The sequence below is a fragment of the Monodon monoceros genome, unplaced genomic scaffold, assembly GCF_005190385.1.
Source record: "Monodon monoceros isolate NGI ecotype Baffin Bay Population unplaced genomic scaffold, NGI_Narwhal_1 Super_Scaffold_10, whole genome shotgun sequence".
NCBI lineage: Eukaryota > Metazoa > Chordata > Mammalia > Artiodactyla > Monodontidae > Monodon > Monodon monoceros.
Window position 1 is genome coordinate 6,502,766 of NW_021703766.1, and position 27,889 is coordinate 6,530,654.

Consider the following 27,889-nt stretch of genomic DNA (forward strand, 5'->3'; position numbering starts at 1 on the left):
AGCAATATGTAATATTGTTTTGCATGTCGTTTTTTAAATGTGTATAAATGGTATCACTGGGTATGCATGGTTCTGCATTTCGCTTTTCTCAAACTGTATTGTTTAAATGTATCCATGTTGTGTATATGTGCTGAGCTCCATTCCATTTCACCTCCTTATACTATTCCATCTTTCAAATAGCCTGCATTTTCCTGCATGTCCTCCTACTAATTTGTGTTGTTCCATTTTTTTTCCTTTGCTATCTTTGAGTGTATGTAGCTCCCTCCACTCAAATTATAGTGGTGAGATCCATCCATGCTGTTACAGCTCAGTGATTTGTAGTCGCTGTGTTTGCTCCATTGTGTAAAGACGCACAGTTTAACAGTTGTGCAGTAGATGGACAGTAGAACTCTTTCAGGTTTTGCCTCGTGTGAATCACAGCTACAGACAGTCTTGTACATGTCCTCTGGAGGCATAGGTATGCACTTCTAGTAGGTATACAGTTGTCCCTCAGTATCTGTGGGGGACTGGTTTTAGGACCTGCTGTGCTACAATACTCCCAGGATGCTTAAGTCTCATAGTCGGCCCGCCTTATCCGCGGATTTGGCTCCTGCAGATTCAGCCAGTGTGGATTGGAAACATAGTACATTACCTGAAGTTTTGTTGAATCCACGGATGCGGAACCCACAGATACTGAGGGCCAACTGTATTGAGGAGTGGAATTGCTGGTCATAGGGTATGCACGCAGTTACCTTCGAACGTCTTTACAATGTAGTTTGCTACCAATTTACAGAGCAACCAGTTGCCCTACATTCTTGCTAGCAATTGATAGTATTGTTAGGCTTTTCAGTTTTTGCCACTCCAGTAAGCAATTAGTGGTATCTTATTGTCTTAATTTGCATTTTCTCTTACAGATAATGAGTAAGCATCTTTTCATTTGCCTCTCAGCCATTTGGATGTACTCTTGCCAGGTGCTTATTTATGAAATACACCTTTCCCTAATGAATTGTTATTGATTTAGAGGGATGGAGTCACATTTTGACTGAGGTTCTTTGTCAGATAGATTGTTACAAATGTCTTCTTCCATCCTGTTGCTTTCCTTTCCATTCTACTAATTATGTGTTCTGATAAACAGCAGCTGGGAGCTCTAGCAGAGTCTAATTTTGTCTTCCTTCAGGGGTAGTGCTTTTGGTGTTCTGCTGAAGCAACTGCTCTCTAAGATTGTGAATGCCTTCTGCAACTGCTACTGTTTTATCTTCTCCATTTTGATTTGTAATCTAACTGGGCTTGATTTTTTTTTTTTTTTTTTGGCTGCGTTGGGTCTTCATTGCTAAGCGTGGGCTTTCTCCAGTTGCAGCGAGCGGGGGCTACTCTTCGTTGTGGTGCCTAGGCTTCTCATTGCGATGGCTTCTCTTGTTGCGGAGCACGGGGTCTAGGCGTGCAGGCTCAGTAGTTGCAGCATGCGGGCTCTAGAGTGCAGACTCAGTAGTTGTGGTGCACGGGCTTAGTTGCTCTGTGGCACGTGGGATCTTCCTGGAGCAGGGATCGAACCCGTGTCCCCTGCATTGGCAGGCGAATTCTTAACCACTGTGCCACCAGGGAAGCCCTAACTGGGCTTGATTTTTGTGTGTTGTAAGTAGGGGTCAGATTTCGTGTCTATTGGTGATGCTAAAATGAATTTGCTTAATAGATATAAATAAATAAATAAATGGCAAAAACTGTGAGTACTGACTCACAGCCAATGATCAATTGAGTTTCCACTGGACACAATTTGCATTTCTAGGGGCAAGAATCATCTGAATTACTCACAGTGGAAGGTGTAGAATCAGACAATCAGGACAGCTGGTAGCCTAAACATGTATTGTTCTTTGAATTCTCCTCTGAACCAGTTGTAACGTTTTCTTGGTTCCTTTGTTAATAAAGGAGTTAAATAAATTTTTGGACATGTGTTCAATTTTATATCTTTATGAGAGTTATGATTTTATCTGTTTTTAAAAAATGACCTTTTAGCAGTTCTAATTCCTTTGCTTTTTACTCCTCCCTGTTTACCTTCAAGTGCAAGGGTTTGTCATAGATTGTTCTCAAGCTTTTGGACCAGGGTGACTCGTCCAGTCATCAGTGGATGAGGGCTGGGGATAAAACAGTTGTAAGGTACACAGTGTGGCTTCCTGCAAACGGGACTTGATGACAAGAAAATACAATGGCTGACAGCTCTCCTGTGCCCTATCACGTAGTCGAGAAATACAGGTGTTTTTAGTGACATTATTGCCCCTCTAGCACAGAGCATTCTTCCAAAGACTGACAAATTGCAGAGGGGTCACGTGTTAGTTTTAGAAACTTGGGTTTCTACATAGAGTGAGCTTTTGCTGAAAGGAAGACCAGTAACCGAGAGAAAAGAGTAAAGGATAGAAGAACCGATTGTTTAAAGAGAACTGTAACTGTACCTATCTCGTGACGGACCTATTTCTTGTTTTTAGGAGAACAAAAAAAGTGAATAGCATTTAAAAACAATAACAACAAGATGCTTCCGGGTAGATTGCTGTATTCAATGAGACCAAATTTTATTTTTTTTAAATGTGACACAGCCGTTAAACTTTCACGTTAACAACAGCCAACATTTGTGTAACTCATTCACACGATCTTCTGTGTACACACAAGCACACACTACATAAAAAATAAATTAAGCTTTAATAATGAAACACATTTACAAATGCATCTTCTTAAAGCCTAGCAAAAAGTAAGAAATATAGACACTTCTGAGACAGGATCACTGTAGAAGCTGGCTCTTCAAGAAGAAAATATTTTGAGAATGAAAAGCCTGAGACAAATCACTGAGTATTCTTCAAATGCCAGTTTTGTAATTCTGCATATTTCTTAATCTACTTATTAGCTTTCTGTTGGCAAGAATATAGCTTTTAGGGTTGTCTCCAAAAAGTTAGATGTCACCTAAGTAGAAAGTTAAGCTACATTCCTTCTGAAAATTAAAAGAAGTAGAGCCCCTTTTAGCTGTCCTTATTTCCAAATACGACTCATCCTTAGTGGCCCTAGATCAACGACTGTAAAATTTTATGTTCAGAGACCTCAGCAGTGAATTTTGAAAACCGGTGTATGCCCTTACACATTTCCAAATTGATGTCTAAAATTTCTCATCCTAAATAGTTGCAAAGGATCGAAGTGCCGGCATGTTGTAGATGCTGCAAAATGGTTACATCCCCTTTAAATTTAGCCAAGAGGCTCTAAGTACAATAGGTGGTAGCCACTACCATCCTTTCAAAAAATTAAACAAGGCAATTTTTTAATGGTAGGAAATGCTACATTTTTCGTTTTTACTCACTGAATTTGTATTTTTATTCTACTTCCCCCTCAAAATTTTAGCCCAATTATTCTTGGCTTTTATGTTGTTTAGTTGCATATCTGTAACAAAATTACATATCCTGTCATCATAAGGCTCTTACATATTTTAAACTTCTTCTGGACTGAGTTTAATAAATAAATAGGGTGCACATTTTAATAAAGTACTAAATAAACACAGTAAAATTTCATTGGCAATATATCACTTAAGGAGCTGAAGAAGGCTTCTCCCTCCAACTATTTCATCTCTGTATAGATTAATATTATCTTTGTTAGAATTGTCACGGTACAGTATCACTTCTATTCTCCCTTTTCGATTTTATGTGTGGAAATATTGGTGGTCTTTCACAGAGATAGATGGGAACAGAAGGAATTATGTGACAGCAGCGTAGCTGAATTCTTCCAACTCCTTCAGAACTACATGCTAAAATAAATACTCAGAAATCTTGGGTGTTCCTTCAATTTTGTTGAAAGCAAAGAATTGGGAACCACCAGCATTGCAGAAGGATTTGTATCCTGTTAAGAGGCTCTCACTTTCCAAACACCATATTTTGATGTTTACATCTTGAGTCATGCTCTACAGTCAGACTGACTATGGGGAAAGATGGTTTCTTCGGTAAGGAGAGAAAAGGGCATTTTCTCGGGCAGATGAATCTTAGGAAGGAGTACAATAGGAAGGGGAGGATCTGAAAATTGATCCACTAAAACTAACTCCTTGGAAAGGTCTGGTAGATTGCTAGGGGTAAGACTGGCCCACTTTAAAAATTATTGGCCTTGGGGGCTTAAGTTTAGTTTTTATTTAACTATGTCATAAAACATATAAATTATTAGATGATGTCGCCTTCTTAATTAATAGAGCAGCAGGTCCTCAAATGTATTCCACTGTAACTAGTCCCGTAAGATGTTTGTTGGCGAAAGTGTTCTCAGATCAAATTTGGGAAAGGGATATTCTACACCCCTCTTCACTGTGCACATTAGAATAGCCAAGCTTTACAGTAGAGAAATTAACTTTCTATAACCTAAATTTCACAAACTCAAATGATCTAACCAGCCTCCTCCATTTATATTTCCACGTAATAACGGATGTTCACCATTTCCTTTATCAATTAGAATAAAGACTATTTTACACATAGCAATCATGGCTTGACTCCATCGATGTTCCTGCTATTTCAGGTTGTTCCTATCAATCACGATTCTCCTTGACCTGAACTGGCTGTGCTCATTACATGGCTGTTAAACCACAATCTCAGCTAGATATTTTATACTTAGGTTATGTGGCATCTGGGCCCCTCACTTTCTCTGTCTCAACCTAGAGAATCCTACCACCACCAAGAGCCAGATTAATGTGTTACCCTATTAAGGGGAGAGTGTAGTGCCAAAGCAAATATTCTCTAATGGTGGATTCAAGTCACTGTAGCACGGAGGAGCAGGAGCCGGTTTTAGGGGAGAGGGTTCTTCCCAGCACCATTGAGAGTATAAACCCTCTCATGTGCCTGCTCTGTCTCTGCATGAGTATGGCTTGGTATGGATTCTACGAGATAGCAGCTGAAAAGATGCTTAGCTTCTGCCTTCTGTGCTACCACTTCTTAATTTTTTTGACACAGTAGCAGAAAATCCATTTTAAGCAGAAAGGGGATCCTGGTCTTACCTTTTGGCTTTAAAATGGAGTGAGGTGGAAGGTTTATGTCTTTTATTCATCCCTAGCTGAAAACAGGTAATGACATCAACACCTGAGCTTGTAGAGGTAATGCTGGAGCCAAAAGGGGCTTGTGGCTGGAGGTGCAATAATTAGGCTCCAGTGGCTTCCTGGCCAACAGCCAATGGGGCACTGGCTACAGAGTCTGAAAATTCCCTCCATGCAGTGTTCAATTCAGTGCCTTTTCCATCTAACCTTTCTTGAATGTTGATTTGAACATTTGCTACCATCGGGAATGTTCTTCCCTCAGTTGCTGGCTGCCAAATAAAATAGCAACTCCAACTTAAGGAATAACTAAGTAATAAGAGCATCCTGACCAAGGTGAGGCTGTTAGGTATACTCAGGGCTTCATGAAAGATAAAACGCATTTCTTTTAGAAGCACACGGATAGGTTCCACGAGACCGGTAACCATGGCTTTTTTTTTTTCTTTCCTTAATTTTTTTAAGACCTGGAACCCCCAGACTTTGGCACAGTGCTTGGTGTATGGAAGCACTTGATAAACTTTGGCACAGTGCTTGGTGTATGGAAGTACTTGATGAACTTGCGTGGAATGGAGGGATGGGGTCTTTTGATGAGACAGAGCATGGCTGCCTTTAAGGTACTCTCCAGCTAATTCGTGCACGCTAAACCCAGGATAATAAGGGGCGGGCGGAGTGGATTTCTAGGACACAGTTCCATCCAAGTAAAGCCACCAAGACTGACTGCTGGTTTGTGGCTCCCCAGCAGTCACTTGTTTCCCATAGTTCCCTTTTGTCTCCTAAGTTAGTTCTCAGTTCCCTGTGACCAAGTTGTGGCTCTACGGACCACTCCCCACCCCCCGCACACTATCCTCGCCTTGAAAAAGCCTTATTAAAGCATCACACTGTACAAATCATTAAACTGCATCTCAAGATGTAGAGGAGGATCATCTTGTCCTAGGTGAGTCTGCCCCTTTGTGGGTGGCCGAATCTGAGATTCTCTGTAGTTTCCTAAGGCTTCGCTCACTGCTCCAGAAAACTGGATAATCCAGAGAGCCTACCCTGTATCACGCCGTTTAAGCAGTGAGTGACCTCTTGCCTGTGGACAGCTGCAGCCCCGGAGCTTCCCTGTGGCTATGCAGCCAGCTCATAAGTGGACGGAGCAGGGGTGAGTGAGAAGCTGGCCGCGCCTTCAGGGGCTCTGATCAGCTCTGTAAGATTTCCACCCTTGACCCCCACTGCCCCAGTCACGAAGCAAGTCTCTGTCTTACTGGATGGGCTCCACCCCCAGCCCCGTGCCGTGTATGGCAGCAGGTGGGTTCAGCCTGCTGGTGGCAGTTAAAAGTGCTTTGACCCGGGGCAGGGCGAGGGCTCCTCTCTGGGCCCTGGTAAATTCTGATGGCCTTAAGTGTGTTCAGATCGTTTCCAGAATCTAATGAATTAGTTCCTTAGAGATGGGGCTCATCTTCTGTGGAAGTCAGTTACCTGGGTCTTTAGGGGCCAGGGAAGGAATCCTGCTCACTCTACAGGTCGTGCACAGAAGCTCTAACCGATCAAGAGTTGCATTGCTTTTATTCAGTGAGGTCTGGAACACGAGAGGCCGAATGTGAGCAGGTTTTGGGGGTCCTCTATAGAGACTATAAGTTAAGAAATTGTCCAAGATGAGAAAGTTACCAGGAAATTACCCCAACTCATGCCACTTGGGTCGACTTCAGAAACGTCATCTCGCTGACAGGCTTGAGGAGAGGATGACCTCACACATGAGCATGTTCCCAGGGTCCGAAGAGAGCACACAGTCCTACATGCAAACACACGCGCACACACGACACCTTTACACATGGAGCCGGGCTTCTATGAGTAGAACTTGCTGTTGCTGACTCTCTTCTCTCTTAACCTGAAATGAAACAGATTTCACCGTCATCCATTAGTCTAGGACATGGGCCATGTGCTGAACTGTGACATTTCTCTGTCCACACATGTGCAGGATATTCAGGGCTGCAGGGTACAGGGCAGAGTTGGGAGAAGTGAGTCCCTGGCAAAGATACATAACTTCCGTGGATCTGTTTCCTCACTGGTCGTTGTCCTGGGGTCACTGCTACTGTGTAGGCGTGGTCAAGATGAAATGAAAGTAACATGGGTAAGGAGTCTCCACGCTGTCTGCAAGGGAGGTTGCTGCTGGTGTTTCTTCACGATAGCTCTTGGTGGAGCAGGACTGCCTGGCACACTTGGCTGGGCCTCCTTACGCGTCCGTAGCACAATTCAAAGCATCCCTTGTTGCGGAGGGGGAGGGATTCTGTTTCGATTTAGGGACCACTGGACTAGCCCATGCTTGGGAAGTCTAGAAGCGTTCCTTAAACAGTAGTGGTCGTGGCTTATTTGCACTCTGACCCTCAAGTGTCCCTCTCATGAGGACAGTGCGGCTTAGGGAAGGTGCAGATGCGTAAGCTCTAACTAAGTAACTGATGGAGCAAAGAGAAGTGGAGTCAAGGGTATCAGGATTTCTGAAGATGGAGGCTTTCCCGCAGCCCTGGCCCCAGGGCCCAACATCACAGTGGCTACAGGGTCTGCGGGCGGGGGGCTGACCCACCTGCGGTTGCACTTCTCCTGGTACAGCTGCAGCTGGTTCTCGTTGACGTTGAACTCTCTGACCAGGGCATCCCGGTTGGCGCTGCGCAAGTTCTGGTGTGTGTCGTACAGAAAGAGCTGGTTGTTCAGTTCTTCTTGCCGCCTCCGCAGCTGGCGGCAGGAGGAGTAAAGCTCCTCTTCGCTCTCCTGGAGAACAGAGGTGAGAACAACCACGTGGGCACAGTACCCTCCAAACCAGGATGTGGGGCATGGCACCTGGAGGGTGTGAGGGAAGGGAGCACAGGGCAGACCTGTCATCTGCTGGGACCTTCCCAGAAAATCTAGGGCCTCTTTTAACCAAAGATAAACTTGCAGTCACTTACTCCATGGGAAGCAAGCAGTTTAGAAACTCTGGTTCTCGAGGAGGGGGAGCTTTATTGTGAAACACTGAAATAACAAATGCACTGCCCACTGATCCTGTTTCTTAATCAAGTCTGTTCTTTTGTGGGTCTGTGTCACCTTCTGGCTCTCATCCAAATGCAAAGGCTCTGTGCTCATAGTGGAACACAGCAGGTGAGGCAGAGGGCAGCCTGGATGGGAGGTAGATTAGTGGTGGCCTGGGAGCTGGAGTGAGTGGAGACAGCTAATGAACAGGAGTTGCTTTCTGGGGTGATGAAAATATTCCCAAACTGGTCATGATGATGGTTACACAACGCTGAATAGACTAAAAACGACTGAACTCTATGCTTTTAAGTGGGTGGAATATACGGTATACGAATTATAGCTCAATAAACTTGTCACCCCTGCTGTGGCAAAAAGAGGCACGGAAACATTAGGCTATACCCCCAGAGATGGGCTTGTCACTCCGGCCAGTAACGACGACTCCCCTGTCACCGCCGCCCCCAGGCGTGTGACCCAACCCAGGCAGATGGGTAGCAGCCCTGGGCCTCTGGTCAGTGCTCTTGGTAAAAAGCAAGTTTCTTTTCTTGGGGATCAGTGGAAAGAGTGATGATGATTGTTTCCAGTTGCTAGCGGTCCCTTTGCTATCGCGTCGAGAAAGAGAGGGAAACAGAGCCACTGGGAGAGCACCTGGATCCAGCCATGACTGTAACAAGCCCTACTCCTAAACCCTGCAGTTGTCCGAGCCAAAATATTCCCCCATTATGCTAAGGGGAAAAAAAAACCCTTATCGGGTAAGGTGTTTGTACTTCAGCATGGGAGGAGGAGGATGTGTTGCCTCACTGATGTTTTTAAAAGGTCTCTATTGTGCAAAGGATGGCTACTCAGGGGGTGGGTCTAGTAGCTGTTACCACTGGTGCAGTAGGTCGAGAGACTCCAGGGCTACAAAAACGGGCATCCATATACACAAGTGGGCTTCTTTTGTCATTTATTTTTATAAAACGTGGCTCAGACCATAGCTTGGTCTGAAATATTTTTCCCACCTTAACGACCTAACAAACCATCATAGATATCCCCGGGGTAACAGCTAGAACTCTGACTTTGGAGAGTGGGGAGAGAGGTGGTAAAGGTTATTCTAGCCACTGGCACAGTGCCGAGGAGTAAAACGATGATTGTCTTTGCACAAGGAGTGGAGGTAAAATGGGTGGTTCTTGGTAACTGATTCAATGTACTGAGTGAGGCACTGGCAGGGGTCCATAGTGACTTCTCTTAAACGTTTATCCTTCCTCAAGGAGACCAGCTTTCCTTCCTATTAAAACTAAAGCAAAACAAAACGAAAGCCACATTGAAGTCTTCACGCTGTACTACAAATGGTCTCTTTTCACCTGCTCTCCGCCTAGAAGAAAACAACTTATGTTGCTTTCATATATGTAACGATGAGTAGCACTGATGTATATACACTACCAAATGTAGAAGAGATAGCTAGTGGGAAGCAGCCGCATAGCACAGGGAGATCAGCTCAGTGCTTTGTGACCGCCTAGAGAGGTGGGATAGGGAGGGTGGGAGGGAGGCTCAAGAGGGAGGGGATATAGGGACATATGTATGCATACGGCTGATTCACTTTGTTATACAGCAGAAACTAATATTGTAAAGCAATTATATTCCAATAAGGATGTAAAAAAAAAAAATACACCTTTTCCACTAATGCTTTTAAAATTGCAGGGCTTTGTCTCCTTTTCTGAATCCCAAAGCATTTACAGCTGTGATATAATTTAGTCCTATGAGATACAACATACATTCAGAAAAGTACGTAAAACATATATACAGTTTAGTGAATAACTATAAAGCAAACAGCTATGGAGACACCAGCAAGTCAAGAAACAGAGCATGGTCTACTCTATGTACCCTTCCCAATCAAGACTCCCTCCTTCCCTCTTAGAATTTTGTGATAATTATTTCCTGGCTTTCTTTTGAGTCTGAGTTGTCACAAAAATTTGGTTTTTCTTTTCCAAGTCAATGGTTATTTCTGTTTTCTAATACATGTATCTTACCAATTTTTCTCACCATTGCTTCTTGCATTACATTCCTTCTTGCTTACCATGGTCATTCTCTTAGCAAAGTTTATTAGTACTAAATTATCTGTCTTTGCATTTCTGAAAATACCTTCATTTTGCCCTCGCTCTTGAATGGTAGCTCTTAGGATGTAGAATATCTAGACCCACAGCTGTGTATCTAAGGCATGTTGAAGGTACCCTTAGTCTTCAGGCTGCTATTGCTATACATGGAAGCACTGCTGTTATGTGTCAGTCGTCTGTAGTTAATCTGTCTTTTCTTTTATAATTTTCTCTTTACTCTGTATTCTGCCATTTCAGTAGAATATGCCTGTATGTGGGTCTCTATACTGCTCTGTTTATAGTTGGAGGATGCTTGTCTCTTCAATGCTGGAACATTCTCAGCCATGGTTATTCCAATGTTAGAGCTTCTCATTTTACGCTTTTTTTTTTTTTGCCCTTTTAGTATTTTTACCTTGTCTTGCTGTATTAAAGCAAATTCCCCAAACACAATCTTCACATTTATTAATTCTTTCATTAACTGTACCCATTCTGTAATTTCCTACTTATTAATCTTTAAAAACTTTTTTCAGGACTTTTCAATTCGTCTTTCCAGGGATTTCTTTATTGGTCCTTTCATTCCTACCTTTTCTGATTAATTTTAAGAAGGGTGGCTCTTTTTAAAATCCATGCATCCACTGGGTTCCCTTTTAAATTTTTTTTTTAATTTCAAAGTTATTTTCAGATTCGCTGGAGTCAATTCTCTTGCTTTTGTGCTTGTGAGCTATATTAGCATTATTTTCCTTGAGTGTTAAAATTTTAACGTGCAAGCTCATCTGGAATGGGAAGTTTCTTTCCTCCCTCAGTCTATACATAGGCATCTGGTTTTCTGAATGCTCTAAATGGGGGACTCCCAAGGGCAGGGCCAGCAGTGTTACAGTGATAGTCTGGGGCTCTACGTTCTCAGGAATACTCCTAACCCTGTCTGTGTCCTGGCTGCAGGGCTGTATCCACTTTTATCCCATCCCCTCAAGCAAGCAGCTGACCGCTGGCCTAAGTCCTGGGCACCTGCCAAATCTCTTTTTATCAAGGGTGTTTCAGAAGAGTGAAGCCCACTGGCCCCAGGCCATCTGTCTGTGTACAGCCTATGTACAGTCCCATTTGTATTAGCACACAAAAATGAAATACGTAAATTATGTATCCAAACACAAGGAGTAATAAAAAGAACAAAAGGCTAAGGAAAGACTGAATCAGTGAAGATAAATTTAGAAATGGCTGAACTGGTAAACCCAAATACGAAATAAATGCAAGAGCGAGGTTGTTTTATGGGAAAAACACAAACACAAGTCAATGAAGTAGATAATCCGTTATCTAAACTAATCTAGGAAGGTATGGAAGGCTTGATTTGTGATCCAGGATATGATCTATCCTGGAGAATGTTCCACGAGCACTTGAGAAGAAAGTGTATTCTGTTGTTTGGGGATGGAATGTCCTATAAATATCAGTGAAGTCCATCTTGTTTAATGTATCATTTAAAGCTTGTATTTCCTTATTTATTTTCATCTTGGATGATCTCTCCATTGGTCAAAGTGGGGTGCTGAAGTCCCCTACTATGATGGTGTTACTGTCGATTTCCCCTTTTATGGCTGTTAGCATTTGCCTTTTGTATTGAGGTGCTTCTGTGTTGGGTGCATAAATATTTATCATTGTTATATCTTCTTCTGGGTCGATCCCTTGATCATTATGCAGTGTCCTTCTTTGTCTCTTGTAATAGTCTTTATTTTAAAGTCTATTTTGTCTGATATGAGAATTGCTACTCCAGCTTTCTTTTGATTTCCATTTGTATGGAATATCTTTTTCCATCCCCTCACTTTCAGTCTGTATGTGTCCCTAGGTCTGAAGTGGGTCTCTTGTAGACAGCATATGTACGGGTCCTGTTTTTGTATCCATTCAGCCAGTCTGTGTCTTTTGGCAGGAACATTTGATCCATTTATATTTAAGGTAATTATTGATATGTGTCTTCCTATTACCGTTTTCTTAATTGTTTTGGGTTTGTTATTGTAGGTCTCTTCCTTCTATTGTGTTTTCTGCCTAAAGAAGTTCCTTTAGCATTTGGTGTAAAGCTGGTTTGGTGGTGAATTCTCTTAGCTTTTGCTTGTCTTTAAAGGTTTTAATTTCTCTGTCGAATCTGAATGAGATCCTTGCTGGGTAGAGTAACCTTGGTTGTAGGTTTTTCCCTTTCATCACTTTAAATATGTCCTGCCACTCCCTTCTGGCTTGCAGAGTTTCTGCTGAAAGATCAGCTGTTAACCTTATGGGGATTCCCTTGTATGTTGTTTTTCCCTTGCTGCTTTTAATGTTTTTTCTTTGTATTTTATTTGATAGTTTGATTAGTATGTGTCTTGGTGTGTTTCTCCTTGGATTTATCCTGTATGGGCCTCTGCGCTTCCTGGACTTGATTATTTCCTTTCCCGTATTAGGGAAGTTTTCAACTATAATCTCGTCAAATATTTTCTCAGACCCTTGCTTTTTCACTTCTTCTTCTGGGACCCCTATAATTCGAATGTTGGTGCAATTAATGTTATCCCAGAGGTCTCTGAGACTGTCCTCAATTCTTTTCATTCTTTTTTCTTTATTTTGCTCTGTGGTAGTTATTTCCACTATTTCATCTTGCAGGTCACTTATCCGTTCTTCTGCCTCAGTTATTCTGCTATTGATTCCTTCTAGAGAATTTTTAATTTCATTTATTGTGTTGTTCATCATTGTTTGCTCTTCAGTTCTTCTAGGTCCTTGTTAAACGTTTCTTGTATTTTCAGCATTCTGTATCCAAGATTTTGGATCATCTTTACTTTTATTACTCTGAATTCTTTTTCAGGTAGACTGCCTATTTCCTCTTCATTTGTTTGTTCTGGTGGATCTTGTCTTTCTGGTGGGCAGGACCATGTCCGGTCGTGTGTTTTGGGGTGTCTGGGACCTTTTTATGGTTTTAGGCTGCCTCTCTGCTAATGGGTGGGATTGTGTTCTTCTCTTGCTAGTTGTTTGGCATAGGGTGTCCAGCACTGTAGCTTGCTGGTCGTTGAGTGGACTAATGTGGCTCTGTTTATGTACTGAATTTTTAAATTCAAGAGATAATTTTATTTTTGGTTTCAGATTCCAGAAGGTCTTTTTTAGAGCTTTAATGTACCTCCAAATAAAGCACTGATGTGTTAGGGTTCTCATAAGATGCTTCCGGCAGCTCTAGTTCAACTGCCAGGCACCTGTACCGGGTATTCACCTGGTCTTTCCTAGTCGCTACGTGCCTGGTTTTCCACTGCATGCTCATGGCTTTGTATGTGCAGCAGTCCCACCAAGGCACTGGGACACGGTGGAGGCACCTGGTTTCTGCTGTTTGGGAGCAGCACTGGTCCAACTCTGGCTGTTGAGGCACGAGGAGGGCCTTTCTCTCTGTCTCCAGGTCTCCTGACTGTAAAGAAGTCTTTCCCAATCTCCAACGCCAGGTCCAGCTCAGCTCCCGAGTGCAGCACCCCCTACTCATCCTCCGGGACTTCAGCGTGCCCCGCAGCCCTTCTCCAGAGGGATATGTGTGAATCCACACATCGGCTCCGGCTGAGCCTTGCTGGGAACCACAGACCCTGGTCTTTCCAACTAGGCCACTCTACCCCTTGTACCTTAGCTCCCACCCAGCATGAAGGTGAGCGCTGCTGACCCCGGGATCTGTACTCAGAGATCCTGGGGCTGCCAATTTTCTCAAACGTACCCTCCGGATACTGCCAGCTTGCCCGGCGATAATAATTAGGGTGACTACTCGAGCTTCCGTATTTCTCCTGCTCCATTCTTCTGAATCTCACAAGTTTAGATCATTTGAGTGAAGGAGGCCATTTTCAATTAAGGGCAGGATTGCATATAATACATCAGCTTAAAAGAAACTGTTTACTTCCAGAGCACAATTCGACATGTATCCAAAAATATATGGTCTTTTATTTTCCTCTTTGACCTATCATTCCATTGCGGAGTAGCTAGCCTCAGGAAGTAATTTTTAATCAATGTTATATGAAGACCTTCATTATTATAAAGTGAAAAGGTGCAAACCACCTAACTGTCCAGCAGTGGGAGAAAGGCTAAGTGAATTAGGGACCTCCACCTGATGAAACAGGCATTAATGGCTTTGAAAATGGTAAGAGTATGGAAAAATGCTTAGCATCATCTGTGAAGTGAATAAAGGGCACATATTCATATTATATGAATCCAACTATGAAAAATATCAAAATGCTAGCAGTAGTTATGTACAGGTGGTTTATGGGATTTTTCCAACCCCCTTCCTTCCGTTTCCTACTTCTCAAATTAAATATCATAGGTAATAAAATGGTGTTAAAAAGACCCTTTGTAAACCATATATACAGCTAACAGAGTAACAGAATTGATAAGTGATTGTGACATTTAAATGGCTTCTTCAGAAAGGGCTCAACGTGCTTACTGACATCTTTCTGGGGGCTTTAAACTCTTATCGCGGCCAGTGTTTTACGAGTAAACTCCATCTCAGCTCGCACCGGATCAATCATTTGCTCAGACAAGGCTTTCTGGAAGCTGTTTACCAGAGAGTGTGCCTAGCGTCACAGAGGATACAGTGATAAATAAAACGCGGTTTGACCTTGGGCACCCAGGTGTCCCAAACACACACCTCTCATCACAGTGTGGGGCACAGACGGTGCCTGTGAATGGCTTACAACCAGGTGACAGATGTGGAATTAAATAAAAGCTCGGGAAGCAGTAGCAAAGATGAAACCTGCACGTACTCAGACAACTTTTCCCCCGGGAACCCCACACAAAGCCCCCTCTTCCCCCCACCCTCTCAGTGGCCTCCCCAGCAGAAGCTTCCCTCATTAAGGAAGTCAAAGCTGGATAAATACATTTTCTTTTAAATACACTAGTTGCATCTGCCGCCGTTGCTACCTAGTCATTTAAATTCTTTATAATGCTTCCGGGTTGTTTAACGACAGCTTTGTAGAGCAGTGTGTAGACGAATGCTCAACGAGGACTACCAGGAAAGGGAGGAACGTATATAAAAATTTCCTGTCGGGCTTCCCTGGTGGCGCAGTGGTTGAGAGTCTGCCTGCCGATGCAGGGGACGCGGGTTTGTGCCCCGGTCCGGGAAGATCCCACGTGCCGCGGAGCGGCTGGGCCCGTGAGCCGTGGCCGCTGAGCCTGCGCGTCCGAAGCCTGTGCTCCACAACGGGGGGGGCCACAGCAGTGAGAGCCCCGCATACCGCGCCAAAAAAAAAAAAAAAAAAAAATCTTTCATGTCGAGCATTTCTGTCATTTCGAATCATGAAAGGTCATTTTTTGGATCCATAATTTAAGGCTCAAGTGAAAACTGATCTTCATATAAACATTACATTTACTTTGACAGAGTCCAAAGTGCTAACATTTAAAGTTTGTTTCAAAATGGAAAACCTTCATTATCCATCCCCTTATCTTTTTCAGACAGTTTCATCATCACGAGCTTATTTTATACCACCAAACTGTCACTGAGGTTCTTTGGCCCCACCTACCGTGCCTGGTATTTTTGCATCCTCTTCCACCTTGATGCTTCTAAAATGCTTTTGAAACTATCAAGGTTATCAAAACTGAACGGAAGGCAAACAGCTATGCAGAAAACCTAACGTTAGGCTTTTTACTGCATGGGCGAGGACTATGGCTGTTCAAGGGCATCCCCATCCTTGCCTTCTCTCTTCCCCATTGGATGGTGCTCAGCTCTACAGGCACACCTGGGAGATACTGCAGGTTGGGTTCCAGACCATCCCAATAAAAAGTGAATAGTGCAGTAAAGCGAGTCACACACATTTTTTGGTTTCCTGGTGCGTGTAAGAGTCACGTTTCCACTATACTATATTAACTATGTCTAAAAATCAATATTAACTATGTCTAAAAAACAATGTACCTACCTTAACTAAAAATACTTTATTGCTAAAAAATGCTAACCGTCATCTGAACAAGTCATGGTAATAACAGCCAAGATCACAGATCACCATAACAAATACAGTAATAATGAAAGAGCTTGAAATATGCAAATTACCAAAACGGGAGCCGGAGACATGAAGAGAGCAAATGCTGTTGGAAAAATGGTGCCAACAGACGTGCTGGTCACAGGGTTGCCATAACCCTTTAATTCGTTTAAAAAACGCAGCATGTGCAAAGCGCAATAAAACGAGGGATGCAACACTGACCAAGCCCATGTCAGCCCTCCGGGTTTTCCAGGCTCTCCCGAGAGAACTGGGCGAGCACAGATTCACCCAGCCCATGCTGAGTGTTGCGGTTAGGGGAGTGGAAAGACCTTGGGAGATCGTGCTGGCCACACATGGGGCCTAGTGGGGTTCGTTCTATAAGAGAGGCCATCACAAAGACTCGGAAGCTCTAGAATCACAATACATACCATCAAACCCAAGACCTGAACTACCCACTCCTCGGTGCTGCATTCTTAACCTTGGTCCTCACCAACCTTATCTCATCCTCTTTCATAATTCAAGGAGGCCAAGCCCTTTCTATCAAGCCTACCCAAACTGGTTAACCAAAGGAGAGAATAAGTATCTTCAGGGCTGCTGCAAACCAGAAGAACAAGAAGGCAGGCTCCACCAACAGCAGACAGAACCACAAAAGGAGTGCCGCTCGCTGTGGGAACTTGAGGTCCATGAATTCCCTTCCCCAGGACAAGCCATGACAAAGCTTTGCTGAATGCTTGCAGACCTTTGGAAGGGATTACCGAAGACCAACAGGTGAGGTAAAGCACACAGGAAAGATGCGTTTACCTAGAAGAGCACTGTCTTGCCTGTCTTGCCTGGCTCTGGCTGAAATGAAACCAGAGAACTTCCAAAGAGCTTCCCCCTTTCCGACTACACAACCTCTTCACAGAATCGTACAGCATCCTGCCAGAAGAGAGGCCGCTGGAAGGAAAACCCTAGGACCTCGGAGGAAATCTGTGGCTAAAAGGAATCCTTCTTTTGTGATGTGGCATGTTTGGCTAGATAATTCTCCATGTGTTCCAAGTCCCTCAGCCATACTCATTGGTCGTCTCCACCCCACCAGCAGACATACATAGCTCAGGGCACCCCAGCTGGAGGGTCTCCACCCACCAGGACTGGCCGCATCTCACAGAAAACCAGGAGGGAAGCCAGCTCCATGTCTTCACTGTAGCCGTTCTTCAGAGGAACAGATCTAAATCCTGCAGAGTGGAAAAACAACACCAAGGCAGGCAGTTAATGTCACACCTTTGCTTTCTTGGAGTACCCAGGGATCACATACCCAGTACAAGGAGCAGAGGAGTCAGTGCCCCATGCTGGGGGCTGACTTCCTTCCTGGAAGCCACAGGTCCCACCCTGATGGCTGGGGAGAGAGGCTGCAGAACACAGCCTTGACTGACAGGTCCATCCGGAGAAGTGAAGTTAAAATACCTGCCATCTAGAAATGAAAATGACTCGCTCAGAGCGAATAAAAACCCACAGAACATTGCACATTGAATTCAGAGCGACTACAGCTGTAATTTCAATTCCTTAAATACTCCTGATGAGGCCAAAGACTCAAAGGGTTAATGAATCCCCACATTGAGTTTCTCCACTTAGCCCTTTACAAAGCTTAGGACGAGGGAGTGCTTTCTCTTTAAAGATTTCCAAGGGGAAGAAATCTTCCTGCCCCCTGGCAGTTCACAGCAGCATTGATCATTCTCCTCTAAAAGCCATTCCCAGTTTACAATTAGGACCTGCGTCTAACGGTCTTTTAAATGTTTCTTTTTATTTAGGAGAGGGTTGAGGTGGGGCTGAATTCCCCCCACCCCTCCCCATTAAGTAATATTTAAGGCAACACCTCTCAAAGTTGGTTGGTTTGCTTGTTTTGATGAAGTAGTATAACTGAATACACAGCAGAAATGAAAGTCTTGCTTCCACCCACTCATAACCCCTTATTCCAGAAGGAACCACTGTTAACAGTATCTTTCCAAAACAGCCTATGCATATGTTTGTTTCCCTTAAAATCGCAAAGGATAGTACCCTGCCCAGCAATTCTGTACCTTACAGTTTCCATTGACCACTGTATCTTAAGGATTTACTATATAGCCCTAGTATCACTTTGAAAGTTTTTAAATTGAAATATAGTTGAAGTACAATATTATGTTAGTTTCAGGTGTATTACATAGTGATTTGGTATTTGCATACATTATGAAATGATCACCACAGTAATTCTAGTAACCATCTGTCCCCAAAATTTGTACAATATTACTGGCCATATTCTGTGTGCTTTTATATTATATCCCAGTAGCTTCTTTGTAAGGGGAGATTTGTACCTTGAAAGCTGCTTCTTTGCACTGTATCTACTGATTGTCTGGGACAAGCAACGCTCAAAGTAGGGCATGTGGGCTAGTTTCTCTGTGCCTTCCACCACTCAGGTTTTGGCTTGTTCGATGACTATTCTTATTTCTCTTAGAGAACCTTCTTTTAGTCTGTCAGTTGATTTATCACCTTTAAGTAATATCTATTGAATCCCTCACTTTCCACTGCTAATGATGAGGAAATTGGCATGCCTACGTAACCCTATAGCTTCTCTCCCTTTTCCTCCCCTAATCTGGGTAAGCTGTATTATTATTTCTCCATCAACGTGGTGTGTAATATTTGTGTTCCATTTTGTAACCATAATTCTCCCACAAAGGGAGGCTTAGTTCTGTAAAAGAACGTGACAAGGAACACTTGTATACTCACAACCTAAATCTTACCATTAACCTTTTACTATACTTATGTTTATCCACCCACCAATCTATCATCATGTGTGATATTTACTTCGTATTTCAAAGAAAGATGAAGGCCTCTGTACACTTCTCCTTATGTCAGCATGAATCTCATTAACAAGAAGTCAATATTTGTTCAGTGTCCCTTTTGTGATATAAAATTTACACACAATGAAACGCACAAATTTTTAAAAATGTCCAGTGCTCACCACCTTCTTACTGAACTGAACTTTTCCATCAGTATTTTGGCTGGCTAAATTTGTCTTCTGTATTCTTGAATACGAGCTCATGGGACATATAATCCCTGGACTGTGCATGTGTGAACACATCCATCCTGTGATTTTATACTTGAGTGACAGTGTGAGTGGGTATAAAACTCTCAGGTCACACTCTTTTCCCTGGAGGATTTTGGGAACACTGCTCTCCTTGAATTTTGCTGTAGAGAAGTTTTCTGGCCTATTTTCCCCTTAGAGGTGTTGGGAATTATGGTGATGTGGATCACCTGTGGGTCTTATTAAACTGCAGATCCTGACTCCAGAGGTCTGGGATGGGGCTGAGATTCTGCATCTCTACCGAGCCGATCTATGAACAGTGCGGAAGCAGTCAGTCTAGGTATTGATTGATGTTAGAACGTGCTGAACTGCTGTGCGCTGTGGCGTTCTGGGGGGCAGCCCGTGCACCCCGAGCAAAGTGGTGCGGCCCAGCGCGTGCCTCCAAAGTTGGAGAAGTGAGCTCTGTCCCTCCTTCGGCTGGACGTCTCCAGTTCCACATACCTCCTGTCACTGTCCAAACCTCATTTTTAGGAGCAGCCCTTCACATACATTGGGAGTAGGGCTGAAGGGTGTTCGCCGATTTCACTAAAAATAGTTTGGTTCCGTTTTTCTTCTTACTGGTTTTGGTTACATCACAGAGGAAAGGGAAATAGAGACATCTTTTGACATAGCATCAGTATTTTTGGCTTATTAGGAGTAGGGGAGGCACTGAGGGTGGCCTGCGGAGTAGGGAAGAACAGGGGGTTTGAATCCCAGCTCTGGTCGGAAAGGTGTGTGACCTTGACCTAGTTCATTAACATCTCTAGGCCCAAAGTGCTTATATTTAAAGAGCGGAGATGAGAAAACCCCTTTCACAGGACTGCTGTGAGGATTAAAAGAGAAAGAGTTTAAGGCACCAAGCACAATAAAGGCTGCTTCCTTCTTTCCCGAGCTCAAGCTGGCTTAAAAGCTTAAGTGCGTCTCTAATGACAATGGGCAGAGTTTATTTTCGAGAGTTCGATGCCTTATGCACAAAGGTATTGTTCCTCTGTGTCACGCCTTCCATGAATATGGATGTACGAGGCAGTGCTAGCAGCGGGACAGAGAGAGAAGGTCTTACTGGGAGCATCTCACAGCTGGGGGAAGGGTCACGTTTTTTATCATCCTCGAGATGTTGTTTTTTAAATCTCTCCAAGCTAAGCCGTAGCATTTTCTAGATGATTCGACAGGACACTGTTAGGTGGCTGGTAAAGAGGGTTCCTCGGCTGACCTCTCTCTAAGCCTTGGGAGGGGCTGTGGTTCACATCCCTCCTCAGGGACCCCGTAAGGAGGGGGAAACAGCAGAACCACTGCTCTGTGCAGGATGAGTCCAGGGGAGGTGGATTAGGAAGGGGTGCGCACAGTTACCACAAAAAGAAATGTGTCCTAAGCCTTACTTATTGGGCTCATGTAAAAGAGGCAAATCGCAGAGTAAAGTCCTGCGGCTAAGTTGCTGGGTTTAGTTTCCAGTGGGGCCAAGTTAACCAAGGGGGCTGGCAAACGTCAGGCCTCTTGGACCTTCCAGCTGAGTGCTCACTGCTGTCATTAAATCAGGAAGATGGTACTTCTAATCAGACAAGTTAAATATTTCTCAAGTTCCTGTTTCACCTACTCATTCGCTTAGGACTGTGTTTCCTCGATAGGACGGGCAGCCTAGGTCTCACCGGGTTTTCTCCGAGTGCCCTCTGAGGAGCTGGCTACACATGGAGATTCCTGGGCCCCCCCCCCAGCCTGGCTGAATGGGAACACCCTGGGATGGGCCTGCATCTTCTAACTGGAGCACCCACACACACAGGTCTAGTTGTAGAAATGATTAGGTGTATATGATATAAATGTAGGGACTACCTGGTATGCTCCAAGTTTAGAAAAAATTAAAAAAAAAAAAAAAGGAAACAGGACCCAAGGTTTCCAAACAACATCAAGAGAAAAGACTATCTTTGTATACAAATCACTGAAATGACAGTGATCTTTTGCTCTCAAAAAATGACCCTTGGAAAATAGGGGAAGAGTGAGTGACCTCATGAAGAATTTAGAAGGATCTATGACTGGGGTCTCTCAGCAATACAGGGCCCTTCTCAAAGCATGAAGGGGTTTCGTGTGGGAAAGGAATCACAAGAAGAAGAAGTGAGTCAACCATCCCAACCTCCTAGAAGAGGAAGGTGGTGCTCGGACAGCCCAGGTGACTTGCCCAGGGTGACGTGGGGGAAAGCAGGCCTAAGACTGTAGTTCCGGGTCTCTTCCTTCCCCGGGAGCACCTTACCAGCCCCTGAACCTGCCTGAGGAGAGGCCAACAGCTTCTAACCTTCCAAAATGAAACCAAACTACAGTGCCAGGTGGACCGTCAACTAATAATCCAGTTTTGGATGCAGAAGCCCCACTGTGACCAGCCCAGCATCTCATCCTGCCACTTGCCGCGGTCCCTGTCCCAGCTCACGGGAACTCCCACGAGATCAGCTGTCCAACCTACCCATGATTTAATAGAAGCCAGGAAAAAGGCTTTTTTCATTCTTTTCAAAGCCAGCAGCCCAGACCCAAAAGGATGCCAATCCAAGCCAAACATTATCATTAAAACGGGTCTTACCTGATTTGATTCCTTTAATGGGGAAAGTGGCATGCGCGAGAAAGTTGGGATCGCTGAACATATCTTCCTCGTAAACCACAAAGCGTAGAAACGCGAGGTTTGGGTCATAAATTTCAAATGTCACCTTCTCCTGTGTCGGAGCCCAAACAGGGCTTAGGCCGTTGTCATCTGGAAGGAGATCCAAGCTCACTTAGAGGCCCCATTCGTCCTGCCCCCTCTTGGTTACACCATCTCTACATCCGTTGGCTGTGAATCTCTGTAGCAACAGTGTAAATACACATCTAGGCCAGGAGCTAAGAAATAATTTTTTTCCAATGCCATCACAGGCCTGGCCCTCAGTAAGCAGGTGGGGAGGCGACCACCGCCCCTTATAGATCTCCCACCTCAACCCCCTGGGATTGGGGGGTGGACAACAGTGCAGGAACAGGTAGGTTTGGACAAGAGAGAAGGAGACATGGGAGCCACATCCCTCGTCTGATGGGGGAGGTGGGTTAGGCGCTCTGAAGAGATAGTGGGGTTTGGAGTTGCCAGGGGAGAACCAGCCTCAGGGAGTAAGGTAAATAGTTAACTTTCACCCTCCACAAAGGCCAGTTTCACTGGTCAGCACGTGAGCTGTTCATCGGGCTACCTTCTACCAGGGGCAGTGGTCCCAAGCCTTAAAAGGCCCAGAGTTCAGTTTTTTCCAGGCTTCAGATGGCAGAACAAGCATTCTCTGGGCTTCCCTGCCCCCTGTGGGTTAAGATCACCCAGGTTGGGCCGCAGCCTTTTGGGTCGGGTCAGCCACATCCTCTCTTAGCCCTGGACTCAGTAGGTAAGCAGGTGAGGGCTGATGCACAGAACAGGGGACACCCCAGAGTGAGAGGGAGCTGGAGCCTTGCCGGGGCCTCCCAACGTGAGTTACAGGCTGCGAAACACAGCAGTGGGTCCATGTCCAACTCTTTCATCACGTGGCCCTTTGTTTCTCCTCCCCGAGCTCCCCAGAGCAGGCAAGGGGGATGAAGGGAAAGACCTGGACACCAGTGCGTTACCGAATCCCCGATGACTAGCATCCCCAACCTGTGATTCAACTCGCCTGAAGTTTAATTGAGGAAAGGACCCAGCAACTTACTCACAACTGTTGTTTTGAACTTGTTGTTGTCATATTCGGCTCCGCATATTTCCACCTCCACAAAGGGACATGCAATACTTCGTCCAGGTTTGGGGAGATGACGAGCCCCCAGAACCTAGGACACCAAAAGCAAGGATTGGAACTCTCCCGGCTCCATCCTGGGCAGAGCCAACAAGTTCCACGTGGGTGGGTTTTCATTTCTTCACTGGTGAAGTACTAGACCCTCCTACAGTGGACACCCCTACTGCTTCCCTTTTGTGGATGAGGAAATAGGGGGTGGAGAGTCAGGGAGGATTCCACAGCTGTTAAGGATGAGCTGGGATGGCAGCCCCAGTGCCAAGAGACTCAACAGGTGGACCTCACCTGCGCACAGAAATGCATATGCCCAGGCCCAGGTAGGCACCTACAGAGATGGAGTTCAGTCACTCAATTTCCCAGCCCCTCCCAGGAAAGGATGGGGGAGAATGTGGAATCCTTTTTGCAACAGGCCTTTTTTTTTTTTTTAATTTTTAAGAACTTTGGTTATTTACATATGCTTCAGTTTCTCTTCCTTAATCTTATGAGAAATGCAGTTCATTTCCCTACTTTGCATCATTTCCCAAATGGGAGAAAACAAAAACTCTAACAAAGAGACAACACCTTCTCTGAAAGTTGGACCAGTTTAGAAAAGCTTTCACCCCTCAAAGTGGCCACGATGGGGACAAGCTCTCTCCTCCACAAAGACCAGAGAGCCACTTCTCACATGTTTGCTTCCCCATTTTTTTCTGACCAGATGCTGACCTCACAGGGACCCTGGTGAACCCAGCCAGAGACAGATTCATAGCTCGCCCCCACAAACAAGGGGAGGTGACCAAGCTGGACCTGGGAAGGTGCCCTTCCCTCCCCTCTTCCCCTGCAATGACCGTGGCGGGCACTGCAATTAAGATCCTGAACCGTGTCTGGGTGTTGACGGTTTAAACCAGGTGACCGGTGTCCTTAGGCAGCGGGCTGGGCCATCCCCACGCTGCACAGCCCGGGCCCCCTGCGCGAGGAAGGAGGGCTGGGCCTTACCTTGACCGTCAGAGTCATCAGGATCTTCCTCTGGGACTCGGGCGGCATGGGGTCGTACTTCTCCGCCCTCATGCTCTCGGGCTGCAGGACGTAGCCAGTCCGCCCATTGAGGGAAAACAGGGCGTGATTCATCTGCAGGTACTTATCTGGGGAGGAAAGATAACTGCTGATAAAGTGAGGCAAGGAAAGGGGCCCCACGGTGCTGGGTAGGGGATGGTTTATACCTTTTACCGAAAATAATTTGAGGCAGCTGTTAAAATAGGTATCAGACTCAAAAATATGGGTTTAAAAAAAATCCATTAAAAACCAGTGTTACGGGAAGAAAATGTGGGATTAAAAAAATCTCAGACTGGGGACACCTTTCCAAGTAAGATACAAAATCCAGAATGTATTCAAAGCTAAAAATTGCCACAAAGAACAAAATTTCCATAAAAGTTGATGTGCCGTAGAAAAATCAATTTAACTCAACTGACAGGTAAATATCTATATATAAATTTAACCTGTTAAGAAATATCTGGTAACTGTGTGCTGTGAATACCTAAACCCCCTTAGAAAAACTGGGTAAGAAGCATGAATAAAGTCTGCAGAGAAGAAAACACAAATGCTTCTTAAGTACATGTTACTCATAAAAAGAGAAGTTACCAGTAAGGGAAGCTGTGACTACAATGTAACATCAGTTTTCACCTATCGAAGACTGAAAAGTTTTGCTAAAACTAAGTTGGTGAACTTTTGCCAAAAAGGGGGTAAACGTCTCGCGCGCTCGTACTCCTGCCTGCAGTCCCCATGGAGGGCAGGGTGGCTAAGTGTCTTCGCTCAGACCCTCCTGGATACAGGGGTGCAGTGGTTTTCCTCAGGGCCAAGTTGATCAAAGCTGTTTGACCCAGCCTGCACTACTGAGAATTCTGCCCCACAGATGTGCTTCCATATCTGAAGTGATGCTCACGTAAGGTTACAGGAGGCAGTGCCGTCTGTAGTAGCAAATGAAGGGAAATAACCTAAACGTGCCTCAGCAGGGGATCAGGTGAAGACCTTATGGTTCTGCTCAGGCACAAAAATACAAAGGAGACGACTGATCAACAGGCCCTCCAAAGAGGCTTAAATACCCACCAAAGTGCAGCGCATCGTGATTAATGCCACCCTTTGCATAAAGAAGTTGGGCGTGTTGGCCTTTCCCAGCATATGATTATCTCCAGAAGACAGCCTGGGCAGCAAGCCCTCAGAGAAGGATGGGCCCCGAGAGGGGACCGGAAGACAGCCACTGAACACCTGAATCCATGTGCCTGAAGCTCAATTCCTAGACTTGAGTGTATTTCCTGTCTCTCTTAAACGGGACTGACTCCGCGTCTGTCACTTGCCATCACGGAGCCCGTCACACAAGCACCTGGCATGCCCAGGGGTCCCCTTCATCACTCTGTTCACGGGGATGAGCCTCGCGCTAGCATGCTGGCTGAACTCTGACAATTCCTAAGACAAACTACGCGCTCTGGCCACCACATCACACCGGTGGCCCCAGCAGACTGTGCCTGGAATAATGCTCCGTCGTCTCAGATTTATTGGCCACAATCAGCCCCCTTTTACCTGGTGTCTGGAAATTGAGTGCCACCATCTGGGAGCCACACAGCCAGAGGCGGAAGGGGTCGTAGTTGGAGGAGTCCACCCGCTGTCCCTTGGGGTAAACGCGGGTCAGGCCCTTTTGATTGTATTTCAAGAGATCGTTGGGTTTCTGTCTGACGATGCTGTCAGCCTTTGTCTCCACGAAGGAGCGGATTTCTCGGAAGTCGGGGTTTTCTGCACAGAGAGGGAGTCGCATTTATTCTGTGTCTCGCACATTTTCTTAACGCCTAATGTACTGGTGGGATGTGCAGGTCGTGAAATGAAACCAGGAATCTCTCCCGGATGAGACATTCAAGTGGTTATGACGATACTGCCATAATTGGTTCTGCTGTGGGCTTTCCCCTCCGGGGCGGTGGCTGGGGTGGGGGGGCGCTCCCAGATACTAAGAGGGAGCCCAGTGTTCCCACAGCCTTTTAGTCTAGGATTATTGTAATTTACTTTTGGTTTAGAACTACCAGTAGCCTTGTACAAGAAACCACAAAAGCGGTACAGTTACAGAAAGGGGTGTGGGAAATGGGATCTGCAGGGAGGAGGAGATCTGAGGAGTGGAAGGTGCGGACGTTGGATCCGGCTTCCTCATCAAAGGTGTTGCAGGCACAAGATGAGTGAACCCAGCATCTTGGTGGAGGGAGAAACGAATGCCAGCAGGAAGGGATGTGACAGGAGAGGGGATGCCTGCGTGGGTGAGGGGACAATGAATGGGAGGAGACTTGTGGGAAAACGCAAACAATTCTTTGCTTGGATGAAGCTCTGCTGCTTCACATCCAGCTGTGGTAGGAGAGCTCTTAACACGCTGAGCGTGGCCGCGTCTGGTTCAGAGCTATGACATCTTTCCCTGTGTGTGGAGGTACCCAGGGACCAGCCTCCCAGTGACCATTAACGCTGAGGTTTAGTACTGCCTCTCTGGTCCTCTGCCTTGGAATTACAGATTCTTGAGATCAGAGACAGGAGTTGCTCAAAAGGAGGAAGAAACTATGAACAGGACCATCATTAGATGAAAGAACTTGCTACTTTGGAGGATTTGGTAGGAGATCCATTTTTGCATCCTTCTGCAGCAGGCCAAATAATGGCCCCCAAGGATATCTAGGTCCTGGTCTCTGGAACCTGTGACTGTGTTCCTTATATAGGAAAGGGACTTTGCAGGTTGATTAAATTGAAGGGCTTGAAAGGGGGAGATTATCTGGCCCTAAATGAAACCACAAAGTCCTTATAACTGAGAGGTAGAGGGGGATTTGACTACGTAGAAGAGAAGGCAATATGACCACAAAGGTAGAGACTGGAGTGACATGGCCACAAGCCAAGGAATGCCAGCAACCATCAGAGGTGCAAGAGGCAAGGAACAGATCCTCCTCTGGAGGGAGTGGGGCCCTGCTGACACCTTGATTTCAGCTCAGTGATACTGATTTTAGACCTCGGCCTCCACGACGGCGAGAGAATAAATACGTGTTGTTTCAGCCACCAAGTTCTTAGTAACTTGTTACAGCAGCAGAAAAACTAATCCACCCTTTAAGAGGGTTTGCCTTCTGAAGATACCAGAAGGGCCTGTTTCACCAGCATCCTTGCCCTGAGGACAAACTGAAGGGGAGGTTCCCACTTAGCAGAGTTAAGACGAGTAGGAACGGTTTTCACAACGCCAGACTCAAATGGAATCAAGAGTTTTCCCCGAGGCTGGGGGGGCAGAGTGATGGGAGACGGTACCTAGGTTGTCCTTGGTCTTGCTGGTTGGTTTGCAGTAGACGACCAGGTCCGAGAGCTCGATGGCGATGGACTGGTTCTTCTCCCAGTACTTCATGTTGTTCTCCTGTGTGGACCCAATCTCGAGTTTCAGCCCTCAAGCCGGCACCTGCGAAATCCCATCCTCCCAGCACCTGGCAGGCGTCTTCCTCCTCTGGGTCCCCTCTTCTCTTTGGCCCTCACACATGCTCACATCTTAAATGTGGTGGAAAGTTCTCCTCTCCCCTGCCCGTCCTCTTACTTTGGAAATTCTCCACCAAGCTGTCTCTACCCAGGATCGGTGTCTAGCTCAGTCTCTGACCACAGCTCTCGAGAATACAGGGGAACGAGGGCTCTTCTCTGTCACCACCCCTCTCTCAACCCTCTGCTCTCGGCGCGCTGCCCTATCCCTCCTCCTGAAACCACGCTGTGATAGTTCATCAGATTCTAGTTCTCAAGCCCAGGGCCGCTCTAGGCCATGGCCTCCCTGTGCTCACTCGCTGTCCCCTGCACCCCACCTCCCTGCAACGTGCACCTCTCTGTGCAGAGGACTCTCCACGGCCCGGGCCACACACCAAGGACTTGGGAGCCACTCGCCCTCGGAGGACCCACGGTCAAATCCACCTCCAGGTAAGGATGGGCTCTCACTCCACTCCAAACCAGACAACCCTCTCTGGCCTCACCGACTTCTGACCCATCCCCCATTGGCCAAGCGGGGGAACCCTAGAGAGAATATCGTTCACAGATGATAACGTTCACCATCCGGG

At 45.5% G+C, this 27,889-nt stretch overlaps 1 protein-coding gene across 1 annotated transcript in view; it reads right to left on the bottom strand.

Annotated features, from left to right (window-relative positions):
- Positions 1 to 3,301: 3,301 nt before the first annotated feature.
- PLCG2 (phospholipase C gamma 2) overlaps positions 3,302 to 27,889 on the bottom strand; it is a 148,576-nt gene continuing 123,988 nt past the window's right edge. The window contains exons 26-33 of the mRNA XM_029242028.1: positions 27,108 to 27,210; positions 25,374 to 25,583; positions 23,796 to 23,941; positions 22,746 to 22,860; positions 21,638 to 21,805; positions 17,127 to 17,215; positions 7,572 to 7,756; positions 3,302 to 6,878 (exon numbers count right to left, since the gene is read on the bottom strand). Coding sequence (XP_029097861.1) covers positions 6,836 to 6,878; positions 7,572 to 7,756; positions 17,127 to 17,215; positions 21,638 to 21,805; positions 22,746 to 22,860; positions 23,796 to 23,941; positions 25,374 to 25,583; positions 27,108 to 27,210 — 1,059 coding nt within the window. The 3' untranslated portion in view covers positions 3,302 to 6,835. The remainder of the gene's footprint in view (positions 6,879 to 7,571; positions 7,757 to 17,126; positions 17,216 to 21,637; positions 21,806 to 22,745; positions 22,861 to 23,795; positions 23,942 to 25,373; positions 25,584 to 27,107; positions 27,211 to 27,889) is intronic.